The sequence below is a fragment of the Megalobrama amblycephala genome, linkage group LG4, assembly GCF_018812025.1.
Source record: "Megalobrama amblycephala isolate DHTTF-2021 linkage group LG4, ASM1881202v1, whole genome shotgun sequence".
In the NCBI taxonomy this organism is placed as follows: domain Eukaryota; kingdom Metazoa; phylum Chordata; class Actinopteri; order Cypriniformes; family Xenocyprididae; genus Megalobrama; species Megalobrama amblycephala.
In genome coordinates this window covers 34834240-34852115 of record NC_063047.1, presented here as the reverse complement: position 1 = coordinate 34852115, position 17876 = coordinate 34834240, and the positions used below count along the sequence as shown (strand labels likewise).

At 36.9% G+C, this 17876-nt stretch overlaps 3 protein-coding genes across 4 annotated transcripts; 2 read left to right on the top strand and 1 right to left on the bottom strand.

Annotated features, from left to right (window-relative positions):
- Positions 1-128: 128 nt before the first annotated feature.
- mccc2 (methylcrotonyl-CoA carboxylase subunit 2) lies at positions 129-11149 on the top strand. Its single transcript, XM_048189041.1, has 17 exons — positions 129-383; positions 1016-1082; positions 1214-1298; positions 1392-1493; positions 2202-2329; positions 2468-2580; positions 4510-4623; positions 4707-4771; positions 4852-4951; positions 5046-5141; positions 5227-5299; positions 5392-5468; positions 7641-7707; positions 8883-9039; positions 9199-9313; positions 9458-9543; positions 10904-11149. The coding sequence occupies exons 1-17, from the start codon at positions 246-248 to the stop codon at positions 11019-11021; spliced, it is 1701 nt and encodes a 566-aa protein (XP_048044998.1). The 5' UTR covers positions 129-245; the 3' UTR covers positions 11022-11149.
- Positions 11150-12005: 856 nt separating this feature from the next.
- LOC125267424 (heat shock protein family B (small) member 11) lies at positions 12006-13236 on the bottom strand. Its single transcript, XM_048189040.1, has 5 exons — positions 12805-13236; positions 12587-12693; positions 12424-12492; positions 12298-12341; positions 12006-12217 (listed from the first exon to the last, which is right to left on the bottom strand). Exons 1-5 carry the CDS (start codon positions 12894-12896, stop codon positions 12125-12127), a joined length of 405 nt encoding a protein of 134 aa, XP_048044997.1. The 5' UTR covers positions 12897-13236; the 3' UTR covers positions 12006-12124.
- A 149-nt stretch (positions 13237-13385) lies between these two features.
- smn1 (survival of motor neuron 1, telomeric) lies at positions 13386-17825 on the top strand. Of its 2 annotated transcripts, none has more exons than XM_048189039.1 (9): positions 13386-13550; positions 13818-13889; positions 13984-14103; positions 14190-14387; positions 14488-14685; positions 17037-17111; positions 17234-17344; positions 17440-17506; positions 17717-17825. In XM_048189039.1, exons 1-8 carry the CDS (start codon positions 13503-13505, stop codon positions 17494-17496), a joined length of 879 nt encoding a protein of 292 aa, XP_048044996.1. In that variant the 5' UTR covers positions 13386-13502; the 3' UTR covers positions 17497-17506; positions 17717-17825. The 2 variants fall into 2 exon arrangements, with proteins under 2 accessions (XP_048044996.1, XP_048044995.1); XM_048189038.1 differs by having other exon boundaries at positions 13390-13550; positions 14190-14396.
- The last annotated feature ends 51 nt before the right edge of the window (positions 17826-17876 follow it).

Below are 17876 nucleotides of genomic sequence, written 5' to 3'. Positions count from 1 at the left end.
TTACTAGTGTCACATACTGTTTAGGATGGATAGTATGCACATTGAGACGCAGGCATAGTGTTGTTTTATATGACATAACCGCTTGTCAAAGGAAAGGGGGATGTTCCTATTCCACCGGTTTTTATTGGCTGAGGAAGGGGGAGCAAAACTTCAGCGTTAACCGTTTGCTGTCTGACCTGAGCGGTGAGGTCAGAGGACGTTGCGTGCTGAATTCGTCCTTAGACCTGTCATTTAGAGGATGAATCATGATTCTGCACTATGCTAGACCAGTGGTTTCACTCATTCGGCACAGGAGTGTAAATGTTGCAGTTTCCAGGCTATATCATGCGGATAAAGTTGCAACAGTAGGCTCGCAGCCCGACTCTCAGTCTCCGGTCTTTCAGGTAGGCCACGCATGAAGCCTCGGACTCAAGTTACTGCAGCCAACCAGCAGTGGGGATTCATCTGCTGCGAGAGTAGTGCATGTCTTGTCCTTGTGCACTTATTTAAAGAGACAATGATATAGTTCATATATAATACACATACGATAGACGAGGAAACTTATTTGCACCCTGCATTAACCAGACAGATTTTTTTTTGACATGGGACAAAATATTTCTCTACAAGTTTACCAGACTTATGACGACAACAGCTACTTTACCACTTTAAAATCAATCCGATATGATATGACCATTATCCGGTTTTAACACAAATTTCGTTTGAGTTACTCTTTATGGGAAGAAAATATGTAAAAGGTGGTTATGGTTATAAGTTTTCAAAACACAAATATGAATATAAATACATAACTATATAGTTAAAATGTATAGTTATGTTACTGCTTTTAATACATATGTGATATACAGTATGCTAAAAAAAAAAAAAAAGTTATTTTGTCATCATCGTTAACTGTCTGATGATGATGAGTCTGGTGACACTACATTAAACCATATTTAAGAATTTTGTCATTCTGTCTCATTATTTATATAATAAACTTTGTATATGGTAATTTACCAACCAGAAATCTTTCACATTGTAGGAAAATTATGAGCGAATGCAAGCACTGGTGAAGGAGTTGAAGGACAGAGCAGAGAGGATCAAACTTGGTGAGCAAGTTTAAAGCATTTACTTTAATAGCACTAAACACGGCCAATGAAGACATTACATAGGGGTAGTTTGTGGCAGCTCTAGCACATTTCCTCACACTAATGTTTACACAACATTGCCACTTTCAAAGGAGGTGGAGAAAAAGCGAGAAACCTTCATACATCCAGAGGAAAGCTCCTGCCTCGGGAACGCATCGACAGGCTGTTGGATCCTGGGTAAAAACAAACTCAATGTTATCATTAAAATGTCGTCCATTAAGAGTCAGACCAGTTTCATGCCGAACTTGTTTTTTGTTTGTCTGCATGCAGATCTCCCTTTCTTGAGTTTTCCCAGTTTGCTGGTTATCAGTTATATGGTAAGGAGGAAGTTCCTGCGGGAGGCATAATCACTGGGATTGGTCGAGTCTCAGGGTGAGGAACATACAGTACAGTCAATAGCCCCTTTCACACATTAAACCCAGTCAGTTACCATAAAATTACCAGATTTACTTTTCTGGTGAATACACAAATGTTCTTTTCACACAAGCAACTTTGTTCCGTTTTTTTTTTACCTGTAGATACCATTCACACATCAGTACCAAAATACAGGTAAACTCTGTGATGTCAATCATCGGGATTTACCTTTAAACACTGCACCGTTTTCTTCATCCACCTGGATGAGGAGAAGCGCTTTAGTTTCACTATCTGACAGGCATAAGGAGATGATCGCAGAGAATGTGTTTTTGCTCTTAAAAATACATGACGCACAATACTGTGTGTAGTTACTAACCGTTACTAGGCTTTAGGTCGCAGTAGTAACTGCAGAACCACAGCGCTGGTGAATGGAACAGAACACAGGGTCTCGAGTGTTAGACGCGGCACAACGGTCAGATGTCAGTCTAGCACATGTTTACATAGATGTGCTCATACTGGTAGTCCTATTCTTTGTTTGAAAACACCATCATACTGGGAATTTACTGGTAATGTTATAGCTTCTCATACCAGAAAATTGCTAGAACAGATTTTCCGGTATTTTTGAAAAGGTCCTGTTCACACACACACGGTTCTCTAAATGGTAATTTTCTGGTAATGATGTGCAAGAGCTTATGGTTTATAACATCCTACCTGTGTGCCTCATAGGGTGGAGTGTATTATAGTTGCGAATGATGCTACTGTCAAAGGTGGAACTTATTATCCAGTTACTGTGAAGAAGCACCTGCGTGCCCAGGAGATCGCACAACAAAACTATCTACCATGCATATACCTGGGTGAGTTCTCTCAGACTCAGAGGTTTCCTATTTTGTATAAAAAAACATTTTTCTATAAATGCTTAAATTAACATAAAACATAAAAAATTATTTATGTTTAATTTTTTATTTTATGTACTCTGATCTGCTTTTCTCTAGTGGATTCTGGAGGAGCCAATTTACCCAGACAGGCAGATGTGTTTCCAGACAGAGATCACTTTGGACGCATCTTCTTCAACCAGGCCCGCCTTTCCTCGGAGGGAATTGCACAGGTCTTTTTTATGTGAAATTTCTATTTACATATTAGCCTGTGGTTCTGTTTCCTTTAGCTCCACACCATCAGAGGCAGTGCGGAAAGCACTAGAGAAAAACTCCTCACGCCAGCGCTTCACCTCGTGACTTAGCTATAATAACCCCTTAACACGTCAACTCGATCTCATTCTCGCTTGATTTAATTGATTTTGACAATATTTTGTGCAGCTTGCTGCTGAAGAGTTCTTCAGGAGATGTATATAAAATACGTGAGCTGTTTCATCATTGATTACATCGTTTCACTTTACGGATTTTTAACAAGCCTGGACTCTCTGAGTAAAGCTTTATCTGAACTTGGGTGTCATCGTCAACCACTGTGGCACAGCTTTAGGTAATCTTTTGCAAGCTCGCTGGCAGGTTTGGTTGGCCCAGTCCTCCTTGCCAGAGGTATGTCGGAATAATTTGCGACGACTGCCGTTGGTACTCAGCATTTTGTTTCCTGTACCCCCTCTGTCACCTCATGTACCAAGGTTGGGAAACCACTGATATAAGCCATTTGTGTATATAGTGGCATGAAAAAGTATGTGAACCCCTTGCAGAATCTGTGAAAATGAGAATTATTTTAATAAAATAAGAGGGATAATAAAAAATGCATGTTATTTTTTGTTTAGTACTGTCCTGAGTAAGATATTTTACATAAAAGATGTTTGCATTTAGTTCACAAGACAAAACAATAGCTGAATTTATTAAAATAACCCCATTCATAAGTATGTGAACCATTGATTCTTAATACTGTGTGTGGTTACCTGATGATCCCTGACTGTTTTTTTTTGTTTTGTGATGGTTGATCATGAGTCTCTTGTTTGTCCTGAGCAGTTAAACTGAGCTCTGTTCTTCAGAAAAATCCTCCAGCTCCTGCAGATTTATCAGTTTTCAAGCATTTTTGCATATTTGAACCCTTTCCAGCAGTGACTGTATGATTTTGAGATTCATCTTTTCACACTGAGGACAATTGAGGGATTCAAACTCAACTATTAAAAAAGGTTCAAAGATTCACTGATGCTCCAGAAGGAAACACGATGCATTAAGAGTCGGGGGGTGAAAACTTTTGAATTGAAATATCAAGGTAAATTGTACTTAATTTTTCTTCCGGGAAACATGCAAGTATCTTCTGTTGGTTTCCGAAGGGCAGTACTAAATGAAAAACAAAGATATTTAAACAAAATAAGAAAAATTGTGACATCTTCATCCTGTTCAAAAGTTTTCACACCCCGACTCTTAATGCATCGTGTTTCCTTCTGGAGCATCAGTGAATGTTTGAGCCTTTTTTTAATAGTTGAGTTTGAGTCCCTCAGTCGTCATCAGTGTGAAAAGATGGATCTCAAAATCATTCAGTCACTGCTGGAAAGGGTTCAAATATGCAAAAATGCTTGAAAACTGATGAATCTGCAGGAGCTGGAGGATTTTTCTGAAGAACAGAGCTCAGTTTAACTGCTCAGGACAAACAAGAGACTCATGAACAACCATCACAAAACAAACAAACAGTCGTGGATCATCAGGTAACCACACACAGTAATGAGAATCAATGGTTCACATACTTATGAATGGGGTTATTTTAATAAATCTAGCTATTGTTTTGTCTTGTGAACTAAATGCAAACATCTTTTATGTAAAATAAGATAAGTAAGATAACTCAGGACAGTACTAAACAAAAAATAACATGCATTTTTTATTATCCCTCTTATTTTATTAAAATAATTCTCATTTTCACAGATTCTGCAAGGGGTTTGCATACTTTTTCACATGCCACTGTATATAACCATAATCGCCATAAGCAAATATAAAATGTTGTTTGATAACTGACATGTCATATGGCAGTTTGCTGCTTTTGTGCATCTCAGTGGGAGCTGATGCATCATGGTACATCAATTTTATCTGTTATGTTTCAGATTGCTGTTGTGATGGGCTCCTGTACTGCAGGGGGCGCCTATGTGCCTGCGATGGCTGATGAGAGCATCATAGTGCGCAAACAAGGGACCATTTTTCTGGGTGGACCACCACTGGTACGTGTTAATGTCCTAAGGAGCGCAATACGACTAACTGCTAACGTTTAGCAATTGTAAATGTCCATCTCTGTATTTAACAGGTAAAAGCTGCTACAGGTGAAGAGGTGTCTGCTGAAGACCTGGGAGGTGCAGACCTTCACTGCAGGTTAGAGAAACACTTGAATGTTCACACTTGTTTCGAGCTTTATTGGTCTAATGCATTTTTCAACATTTGTGTCTCTTTAGAAAGTCAGGTGTAACTGATCATTATGCCCTGGATGATAATCACGCCCTTCATCTTGCAAGGAAGGCCGTACGAAGCTTGAACTACAAGAAAAATCTTGATGTGAGGACACAACTGCACTCCTGAGAGATGTTCAGTCTGTCTGATTTTTCATGACTTAATGCTGATCTTCTTTCACTTGCCCAACGTTCATTAGGTTACTGTGGAACCTCCTGAGGCTCCTCTGTTTCCTGCCGATGAGCTATATGGTATTGTGGGGGACAACCTCAAACGCAACTTTGATATTCGAGAGGTACTGGTCACAACTTGATCACTGGAATACAAGCCTATTAAAATGTTATCTCAACAGACAGAACTTAAAGGCAATTTTCTTTCAGGTTATCGCTCGTATTGTTGATGGAAGTAAATTTGATGAATTCAAGGCCTTCTATGGAGACACACTAGTCACAGGTGGATGTTTTTCAATAATCATCTTTTTGTTTTTGAATTTCAGCATTGATTTCTTACTTGCTTTGTACTGGCTTTCTGCATTTGCTTTCTAGGTTTCGCACGGATATTTGGCTACCCTGTGGGAATTATTGGCAATAATGGTGTGCTGTTCTCAGAATCTGCAAAGAAGGTGAGCATCTCCCGATCATTGTTCTGAACTTCCATACGGAAAGTTCATGAGACTAATAGACTATAAATGATCACATTTAGCCACATTTAGCCTTCTGATGCAGTGCATTGTGTATGGAAATTGAGAGAAAATTTAGCACAAAATTTAATATTGAGTAAGTGTCACAACAGGACACACGTAACACACGAGAATGAACCTCATTGGTTCTCGCACATCAAGCAAACATGCTTTAGCTTCCATTTACCACAACTGATATGGTGTTGATGAATGTTTATGTGAATAAAAGCCTAAATTCAATCTGTTCATCATATAAGGTGATCGTGTCTCTTCAGAAAATCTCTTCGCTCAATTCATATGGATTAGTTTTACAATCTCTTTATGAAGCATCAAAGTGGTAGTTGCGTAGCTGTCAATGGAGGGACAGAAATTGCTCAGATTTTATTAAAAATATCTTTATTTGTGTTCCGAAGATGAACAAAAGTCTTATGGGTTTGGAATAACATGAGGTTGAGTAAATGATGACAGAATTTTCATAAGCAGTTGGTGTGTCTATGTAGATAATATGATCCAGTCCAGTGAGATATATGATAGAGTCCATTGTACTTCAGTTAAATAGTTCACATAAGAATGAAAATTCAAAATCTACTCAGCCTCTTGAATCATGCATGTCTTTTTTCTTCTGTGGATGTTAAATTAGTTTAGTAACATGATAGGATCTTCCAGGTTGCTCTTTTCCATACAATGAAACAGTAGAGGCTCCTGACTGTAAATTTTGGTATGGCAGATTCTGGGTCTTATAGCTAGTTTATGTTAAACATTTTGTAAACTATATATTCTAATTGCTGAATATGCAGACACTTCTGGCAGAGGTCTAGTGTCCTTACATTATTCAGCCTGAGGGTGGCGCTCTAATGTTGATTAACAGGCTTTAAAGGGTTAGTTCACCCAAAAATGAAAATTCTGTCATTTATTACTTACCCTCATGCCATTCCACACCTGTAAGGCCTTCGTTAATCTTCGGAACACAAATTAAGATATTTTAGTTGAAATCCGATGGCTCCGTGAGGCCTCCTATGGGAGCAATGACACTTCCTCTCTCAAGATCCATTAATGTACTAAAAACATATTTAAATCGGTTCATGTGGGTACAGTGGTTCAATATTAATATTATAAAGCGACGAGAATATTTTTGGAGCGCCAAAAAAAACAAAATAACGACTTATTTAGTGATGGCCGATTTCAAAACAATGCTCGGAGCGCAAAAGTCACGTGATTTCAGCCGTTCAGACACGCGATCTGAATCATGATTCGACACACTGATACATTATGCTCCGATGCTTCATGAAGCAGTGTTTTGAAATCGGCCATCACTAAATAAGTCGTTATTTTGTTTTTTTGGCGCTCCAAAAATATTGTCGTCGCTTTATAATATTAATATTGAACCACTGTACTCATATGAACCGATTTAAATATGTTTTTAGTACCTTTATGGATCTTGAGAGAGGAAGTGTCCATTGCTGGCTATGGAGGCCTCACGGAGCTATCAGATTTCAACTAAAATATCTTAATTTGTGTTCTGAAGATTAACGAAGGTCTTACGGGTGTGGAACGGCATGAAGGTGAGTAATAAATGACAGATTTTTCATTTTGGGTGAACTAACCCTTTAAGTACACACAACACAATGCTGCTACTCCACATAAGAAGAACAGACATGCCAGATAGTTACTGACCTGATGCAGACTAATACACACATAGCTGAAGCGGATTCATGTCGTCTTGGTCTGGAGCGAGTTCCATTTTTCACCACAGTATTACATTGGAAACTGGGGCGCTGTAGAGCTGGGCTCGGCTGGGCTCAGGCACCGCTTAGTATCATAATACATGCCTGCCGAGGCAATTCGCTAAATTTTAATATATCCCACTCACTTTATGACTTAAAATAATCTAGAAAATCTGAAGAATATTTGTTCATGTTCATGAATAAATGTTCAACACATTTACAATTTATTATTGAATCAGTTTAAATAGAGATCTATGTTTTGGATGAATATTTAGGTGCCCTCATAGACAAGCCACAGCTGCAAAGAAAGTGGATAAACAATGTATACTTCCAAATGATTGCTAGAAATCTCTGGAAACATGTTTTCAGAAATATTTTTTTTATTTAATAGGGAACTCATTTCATTGAGCTTTGCTGTCAGAGAAACATTCCACTCCTCTTTCTTCAAAACATTACAGGTCAGTATGCATAATTCATCTGAATGTATACATTTAATGTTACAACATTGCTCTGATTTTGAACGAGTCAGCATAGAAACTAGTGATCGCCCGATATTGATTTTTTAGAACCGATACCGATACCGATTATTTGCATGTTTATGTACCTGATAACCGATATGCAGAACCGATATTTATTTACTGTTATACTTCTGTTTTTGACAATTATTACAACACAAATGAGCTGAACAAACCATTTTATTTATAACAATCACTCCCTCCTTGCATACAAAAAAAACCTTTATATTTATACACGAATAAATAGAGGGGTCTGAGTCCAAAAATTAAAGTGCACTTAACAAATTTAATCTAACGTTAAATCATGAAATGCCAACTGACAAAGTGCTGTTTGACTATAACTTAATCAACCGCGATCGCGCATGGAGATAATAAATAATTAATTTCCACAAAGCGGTAGGCTATATTTATATGTGTATTAGCGAAATAATTGTTATGTAGTAAATGATAATATAATCTAGGGTGTTTAAACAAGATAATCTTGTCAAAAGTTTCATTCAGTGGCCGTGCTTAAGCCTCCTGATCATCCGTCAGTTGCTAAGCAATATGAACGAACTTTTTCTTCTAGACTAATGGTGAGCAAATACAACAGATAGAGAATTAAATTCAGCGCTTTTATTTTCAACATGCACTCATTCATGTCTGTTTTATTTAATTAATGTAAAGTTACGTCTTTATTGGGGCAGGACATGACGAATTACACTACGTGACTCAATGAGTTCGTCTCAATTGTTTAGAAACAAGCTGCATAAATTAACAATATCAGGAATTTATGTCTCAGATCTCATTTGTGCATGTCTGTTATGTTAAATAAAGTTGATTAATTAAAGCAAACCAAGTAGAACATATACTTTACCTGTGCACTGAGTTGTTGTTGACTGATCTCCTCAGACGCCCGGGCTGCAATGGCGGAAATCTCAAAACGGCCACAAGATGGCGCCGTAAATCGGCGAATCCGATATTACAAAACCGATACCCGATTATGGAAAAATGCTTAAATATCGGGAAAAATATCGGTAAACAGATACATCGGTCGATCACTAATAGAAACGTGTGTATGCCTAGTGAAATTGCTACTACTATCAGCTTGTGATGTTCTCCGTTCCTCTTTTTATTAGGCTTCATGGTTGGCAGGGAGTATGAAGCTGGAGGTATTGCTAAAGATGGAGCTAAAATGGTGACCGCTGTGGCCTGTGCCAGTGTGCCTAAGATTACCGTCATCATCGGAGGATCGTATGGTGCTGGAAACTATGGCATGTGTGGCAGAGCTTATGGGTAAGCGTTATTAATAGCGATCGTTATTTCCTACACTTCCCTGCTCAAAGGTACAGCACTAAAAACATGCCCAAGGCATCCAGTTGACATCAGGACATAGTTGAACAGCACGCAGTGAGCTACCTCGTTTGTTAACGTGACCCTATGTACACCTCGCAGCCCCAGGTTCCTGTACATGTGGCCTAATTCACGCATCTCTGTGATGGGAGGAGAGCAAGCAGCCACTGTGCTGGCAACCATAACTAAGGATCAAAAAGCCAGGGAAGGAAAAGAGGTAAAAAAACAACAACAAAAAAACCCCCAGCAAATTTATTTAATTTTATCTTTCATCAATCTAATACATCTATGACTTGTTTTCTCTTTCTTTTACAGTAACTTGTAGTTTTCTTTCTTTTAAAGTAACTTGTTTATTTTCCAGTTTACCCCAGAGCAGGAAGCTGCAATGAAAGAGCCAATTATCAAACGCTTTGAGGAAGAGGGAAACCCATATTATTCCAGTGCCAGGTAACTAGATAGACATGTAGATAGTATGAATGTTTGAATTGTGTATTACATAATGCTTTACGTGATTTTGTTTGTTTTTTGTTTTTTTGTTATTGAATGAAAGCGTCTTATGCTCACCACTATTTTAATTTCATACATAAAGTTCACTCATATTTATGGAAGAGGATTATGGCCAAGCATTAATAAAAAAATAAAACCATCTCGAGATTAAAGTTGTTAAATTTCGAGAAAAATCTCGTTAAATTTCGAGAAAAAAGTCGAGATAAAATGTTGAGAATAAACTCGTTAAATTACGAGAACAAATTCGTTAAATTATGAGAAAAATGTCGTTAAATTTTGAGAAAAAAATCGAGATAAAATGTTGAGAATAAAGTCATTAAATTACGAGAAATTAAACGACATTTTTCTCATAATTTAACAAATTTGTTCTCGTAATTTAACGACTTTTTTCTCGTAATTTAACAAGTTTATTCTCGTAATTTAATGAGTTTATTCTCAACATTTTATCTGGACTTTTTTCTCGAAATTTAACTAGTTTTTTTCTCGTAATTTAACGAGTTTATTCTCGTAATTTAATGACTTTATTCTCAACATTTTATCTCGACTTTTTTCTCGAAATTTAACGACATTTTTCTCATAATTTAACGAATTTGTTCTCGTAATTTAACAACTTTTTTCTCGTAATTTAATGACTTTATTCTCAACATTTTATCTCGACTTTTTTCTCGTAATTTAACGAGTTTTTTCTCGTAATTTAATGACTTTATTCTCAACATTTTATCTCGACTTTTTTCTCGAAATTTAACGAGTTTTTTTCTCGAAATTTAACGACATTTTTCTCATAATTTAACGAATTTGTTCTCGTAATTTAACAACTTTTTTCTCGTAATTTAATGACTTTATTCTCAACATTTTATCTCGACTTTTTTCTCGTAATTTAACGAGTTTTTTCTCGTAATTTAACGAGTTTATTCTCAACATTTTATCTCGACTTTTTTGAAAGTGACGTGATGTGTAGCAAAGTATGGTGTTACATACTTAGAATTTGTGCTCTGCATTTCACCCATCCATGTGCACACACAGCAGTGAGTGCGGCACCCAGGGAAAATAGAAATATTTTGTAACTTATAATAACTTTGGACATCTTTTACAGTCACTTTTGATAAATGTAATGCATATTTGCTGAATATAAGTTTTTATTTCTTTCAAAAACAAAACAAACAAAAATAAAATCTTACTGGTCCCAAACTTTTGAATGATAGAGTATGTACGATATCAGACGACAAGGGCAAATGAATCACTTCCTACTACTCCCTGTGTCATGTCTAATTTTCACTTTTGTTGCACTTCCTCTATCTAGACTGTGGGATGATGGGATCATTGACCCCGCCGACACTCGGCTTGTCCTGGGCTTGAGTCTGAGTGCTGCTCTCAACGCCCCCACACAGAAAACTCGCTTTGGTGTCTTCAGAATGTAAATCTGGTTTTGTAAAGATTAGACATTTTGAATTAAATTCATTTCCTCTGTCTTTTGGGGAGTACACACTAACTTTATGGACTTGTTTTGTCTTTGTATGTTTGACAACAGTAAAATCTGTAAAGCCAATCATTGAGTGTTGTATCTCATATGCTGTGTGATTTTTCTTGTTGTCTTGTACCCTTGATATTTAGGACAGTAAAACATCTCAAAATATTGGCTGGTGTAAGAACAGAAAAGTAAACATATATTGTGACAGTGTAAACTACAAAAACTCGATTTTGTGAAAACTGAGGTATAGTTTCTCTTTACAAAGTGACCTCACCAACTACTGGCCTGGCATGCATAATGCAGCATTTTTAGTCATTTTTGCGGATCTGTGTCAACATAATGTTGTCGTCTGTACACTAAAAACACAAAGGAAAAACTTTTCTGTTTTAAGTACATCGTTGTTGTGTAATCATACCCTTAGTACCCTTGAGTAGTCAATAGTTTAAAGGCAAAGGTATTGTTCATTTACATTACATAATTTTTAACAAAACTATTACAAAATCGTATTTTTTTTTTTCACTAGTGATTTTTTTTTTTTTTTTTTTTATTCAGTTGACTTAAATTCAGTGTTCTCTCTGGAAATCAAAATCACCATACAGTACTGTGTGAACATCAGTTTCAGTGTAATTTTAGAATTATTTATGTATTATTAAAGTATTTATTCATATTTTGATTCCATTTTTTATATTTTCATTTTGCTTTTAGTTTAGGTTTTAGTAAAACTTGTATGTGCTTTTGTAATTTTGTTTTTAAATATTTCTACATATCTTTTTTTTTTTTTAAATGTTAGTAATTTTATTTCAGTTAGTTGCCAAAGCAACATTTCTAGGGTTTTTATTATTTATATATTTTAGCTTTATTTTAATTAATTATCAAAAGCTACTTTTAATGTTTTTAGTTAACACTGGCGCAGACTTAAATATTAAACAACAGAAATTAGGAAAAGGTTTATTTGTTGAAAAATACACAATCCAATACAATGATCCAATTTGATTAATTAAAAAATCTAAGTTCATGTGAGTTTACAAAAGGACATAACAGATGGAGATCATCTCATGATTGAACACTAACTTTGTGTACAGAGACAAAATGGTCATATCCAGACAATATGAGGAACCGCAAATGTGTTGTATTTGATACATTCACCTGGAGAGAAAAGAGGAAAAACTCGTGAGATCTCAGTTTTGAGTGTATCTGGAGATCAAAATCTTTGAAATATAACTCACAGAAATATCATTAGCCTGTAGGCTGTTCTCTGTGTGCTCAAACTCTGAAACAAACAATACTCGCATGAATAACACTCAAGATCAGAGGTAAAAAATAAATATCATGTTTTCAGACCTTAACGTTACCTGTATCTGCAACCGCTTCAAATTTATCAGCATCGTCTGAAATGCCCTTTTCTATTCTCAGCCTTTTAACTGAAATAAAATATAAATGTGACGACATTACAATAAGGTATTATTACCATATAAAAGACAGATAGGTTAATGATGCTTGTTTTTATATATTTACTGTTGTAGCTGTGAATGGAGACAGTGAATAGTTTCATGTTATCTGGAAAGCGGATGATAAACTCTTGTGGAAACATGCCAGTTGAAATCCAGAACGTCTCTGTTTTTCTGTAGAAATAAATAAAATCCACCAGTTACATCAAAAGATATGTATTAAGTGTTGTGGTGATATTAGCAAAGTTAGCTGGCTTTTCTTCCAGCTTTTAGCAATCTACAGACCCGTCGATAATGTTCTCCGGCGGATGATTCTCATCGCTTGATGTAGCCAGCACAACCTGGGCTCCGTATGAACTTAAAGCAGCATCCAGCATTGTGAACTTTAGATATGTAAAGGTAGATTTATGTCAGAGGCAGGAGTTTTCACGCTGAGGCAGTCCGAGTTGCTAAGCAACATAAACCCGATGTGTCTCGATGTGACTCATTCCCGCGAATCGGTTCGTTTGAACAGTTCGTTTCAAAGAACCGGTTCAAAAAAAATTCAGCTGTTATGTTTTTTATGTCGTATTTTACTTCGTGTTCAACGCACTGTCTATGACGTTAGTAATATACATGGCTGTTTATTGTAATTTCATGTATCCCATTTCGTTTTATCCGTGATTCGGTTCACAAACAAAGTAATTTAGAAATGTCATAATTGCATTAATTTATACTGAACTTTTTTTTTTTTTTTTTTTTTTTTTTTTGCAGTAAAGAACCCACCAACCAAATACTCGGTTCTCGGTTCATTAATAATCGCACATCTGAATGAAACGGTTTTAGGGAGATTCCTAAACGAATCATTCAGAAATCATTCGACTGAACGAATTAAACATCTCTAGCGTCGCGTGATTTGAGCGTCATCAGCTGCTGGCGTACATCAGTGGCGCACGTTGCACTTGGGAAATATTTTGCTATACGGTTTTATAAGTAAAATTCTCATGGCAAATGGTGCGGAAGATGTCATATTTTGTCGTGGGGCGGGTCAAGTGAGTATTGAACCATTTTAAAAGAGAATTCACGTTATTAGATATAGCTTGACTCGGTTGTATTTTAGATTCCTATTAAACATATCTGTTTTTTGCTCGTCAGCTACCATTTTGTTGGCTGCACAGTTGAAGTCCAATAGTCCTAGTTTGTGCTTCTTTGACTTTGTAGTTTTGGTCTTGCAATTAGTTGGTGTAACAACGTCCAACAAAGATGTAGCATATAGCTCGCAGAAGAGTTGAGTGGTTCATGATCTCTTCTTTCTTCAGAGTGATGATTCTGACATTTGGGATGATACAGCTTTGATTAAAGCCTATGATAAAGCGGTTGCGTCGTTCAAGGTAAGAGATGCGACTATGCAGCTGATATAATTCTGTTTACTTTGCTTCTTCAGTAACCCTGCTGTTGTTTTGCTCCTCCTTTTTTACTCACCAGAATGCATTGAAAGGAGAGGACAATGAGACACCACACAAAAAAGATAACCCCGGAAAGAAGCGGAAAAACAACAAAAAGAGTAAGAGCAGAAAAAGATGTAACGCAGCACCTGATAAAGAGGTAATCACGCACAGCGTCAGTACTTGAGTATCACTTTGGAGTATCACTATCCAAATAATACAGCTGAACTGAAATGTGTTACACAGTGGCAGGTTGGGGACTCCTGTAATGCTTACTGGTCTGAAGATGGCAACTTGTACTCTGCTACGATTTCCTCCATCGATCAGGAGAAGGGCACCTGTGTGGTCCTTTATACTGAATATGGGAATGAGGAGGAGCAGAACCTCAGTGACCTTCTGACAGAGGCTTCAGATTTGGATGAAGACACTCTGAAAACTTCAGATGTTTGTGGAGTATGACATTATCAATTAGACACTGACTATAGTCCTATGAGGGATTAATGATGCAGTTGTTTAATCCTTATATTAACTTGCCTAAATGCAGGTCAAAGAGGCTGAGTCCTCAACAGAGGAGAGTGATCGATCTTTAACCCCAAAGCAGTCCGGTCACCCGAAGCACAAATCTAAAGGCAGATCTCCCATGGGACCTCCATCGTGGATTCCTGGTTTCCCTCCTGGACTCCCTCCTGGACTCCCTCCTGGACTCCCTCCTGGACCCCCACCTGGACCCCACTTCCAAAAGGTGAATGTTAAAAATAGGCCTGTCATGATTGATTAATGACGTCAAGTCACCTTTATTTATATAGCCCTTTATACAGCTTGTTTCAAAGCAGGAAAATAATCCAAAGGAAAATAATATTCAATGATGCAAACAGAATTCGATTCTGCTGTAAAGCAGCTCTAAAAAGACAATAGTAAACAGTCATTATTCAGCTGAAATCAGTTCAGTGTTGATTCAGTTTAGTTCAATAATTATGTGAAGTTGGTCAATTATGGAATGGGTTCAATTCATCTATAAAGCAGCTCTGGAGAAACCAGCGATCATCATCCTGCTCAGTTCAGTTCTCATCCAATAGTGTCAGTGCATTCAAGTCAATAATATTGCTGAATATTAAGTGTCTTTACCTAAGCAAGCCAAAAGGCCACAATAGCAAGAAACTCAAACTCCATCAGTGACAGAAATGGAGAAAAAGTCAGACTGGATTAATCAGTAATATGATCATCGTTTATCATTTGATCTAATTGCAATTGTTTGAGATGAGCGCAATAATTGTGCTGTTTATATTTCAATTACATTTTCCCATCCAAATAAGGGAAATTTAAGCACTTAAATGGTTAGTTCATCCAAAAATGAAATTTCTGTCATTAATTACTCACCCTCATGCTGTCCCACACCTGTAAGAACTTTTTTGGATGAAATCAGAGAGCTTTCTGACCTCCCTATACACAGCAATGTCATAACCAATTTCAAGGCCCAAAAAGCTAATAAAGACATCGTTAAAATAGTCCATATAACTACAGTGGTTCAACCTTAAAGGTCCCATGACATGCTACTTTTTGGATGCTTTTATATAGGCCTAAGTGGTCCCTAGTGCTGTATCTGAAGTCTCTTTCCCGAAATTCAGCCTTGGTGCAGAATTTCAGCCACTATGAGGGTCTGTAGCTTTAAATGCTAATGAGGAGGAGAGAGGCGGGGCAAGGTGGAGGGTGGGTGTGGCCTTAACCAGCTTGCGGCTACGGTACCAAGCGCTAATGTTGACAGGGGATGTATCGCAATGGCTCGTAGACACGCAGTCGTTCAAACGTTTCAGTTTGACCAGAATCTGTATATATCTCTTTTATAGATGCCATCAATGCGTTTACCTTTCTAGATGTAATTACCGAAATCAAAACAGTCCATAAACTATAAATCCTCACGAAAACTTCAGTCAATCCAGCTCGCGCGTCAACCTGAGAGATCAGCCTCCTGTCAAATTTCTCGGTTTCTGAATGGACGGTTTGGCTTGATTGACAAACGCTAACGTTCGGGCATGATTTATATACCATCGACCTGTCCTAAAATGTTAGCATGCTCTGATCGATGGTTTGGAGATAACGTGTTTCTCCGTTCGAGAGCGCATTTCCTGTTCACATTCGTGACAAAACAGTTGATTATTTACGAACGAAAGCTCACAGAAACGTGAAAATGGTCTCATTTGAAAGAAAATATCCTAAGCTAAAATATGATATAGTTTGACTGATTGAAGCCCTTATCAAAAGTGCGGGGGTCGATTTCTCTCTTTTCAAAACTGCGGGGGTCCTGACCCACCTGTCCCCCGTGCCAACGGCGCCCCTGCTGACGTTGTACAAACAGTGCAGCGCTTCCGAGTTCTACATCAGAACGCTGGCTCATTATGCATTGTATTTATATTTTTCTTAAAAATAATTATATAAATATTATTATTTTTCACAGAATTAAAGTAAATCATATTTTAATCATATGGTAAATCATAAGCTAAATCCTACTATAAATTTTATTAAATTATATACTATTCCAAATGAAAAAAATAACATATTAAGCTTAAATCATTATTCGCAATTATTTGAATGACAATTAATCGTCAGTGCAAAATTGATGTAAGTGACAGGCCTTATTAAACATCTGTCTGCCATCTTTCCTTGTTATAATACCTTGTTATATTCAGCATTACAAAGTGATTCTCAGCTTGCTGGATAAGTAGCTTTTATATTGCTTCACAGAAAAGATTAAAGGCCCATCGACACTAAGAACAATAACTATAATGAAAACTATATTAGCATCCACACCAATGCACAATAACGTTCTGTTTAAAATAAGCGTCCGCTGCTGTTATTTTGTCTGCCACTTTAAAGTCTCTTTAAAATCAGGTGGATTCTGATTGGCTTGTTTTTATCCTTCATCAGCTGGAAATAAAAAAAAAAAACCTTCTGAAAAAAATTCCATCAATATTGTTTCGCTGCGTTTTGTTATAGTTGCAGTGGGGACTTCTCATAGAATTAGAATGATGATTAAAACTTTATAGTTATAGTTATCATCCTCTGTGTAATTGGGCCTTAAGACTCTGTTCTCTCCAGACGGATGGCAAACGATCAGAAGGTCCTGGACATTTCTTCCCTGGATGGCCTCCCATGATGCCACCAGGTCCCCCGGTAAGAAGCAGCAACTTATTCTTATATGAAAAGTGATCTAGTAAAAACATTTACAGCTTTTCTTGGGGCAGATTAACTGTTTTTTTATTTTTAATGAAAATGTGAATGTATTGTTGGTCCAGATGATCCCACCGCCTCCACCAATGAGTCCAGACTCTCTAGAGGATGACGAGGCTTTGGGCAGCATGCTTATTTCCTGGTACATGAGCGGCTATCACACAGGATACTATTTGGTACAGTTATTCTTTTTGCTGTTCGCAAACATCTTTTTGTGCACCTGGCTTTATATTATCAGAAAAATCTCTCAACTCTTTTGTCTCTTGCACAGGGCTTAAAACAAGGTCGTAGAGAGGCTGCAGCATCTAAGAAGTCACATCGGAAATAAAAATACAGCGGTTAGTTTTTCAGCCCTATAATTTCACAGATTGTTGCTAAAATTTTACCTTTCACAAATTACTTTAACTTTTGGCTTATGGGGAATTGGGTTGAGTAGATATACTACAATGTATAAATAATAAACCCAATTTGTTATCTTACAGAAACACTTAAATGTTAAGTATTTTAATTTTACTGAATTACTACTTTCCCCCCCCCCCCCCATATAGAACGAAATATGAACGTGATGATGCAGCAGACTTGATTCACTTTTTTTTTTTTGTATTCTTTGTAAATAAATAAATAAATGAATTAAAAGTAATTGTGCTCTTTTCCAAAGCGTGTTTGTGTGTGCACGTTTATTAGATCACTTTGACTGCCTACAAACAT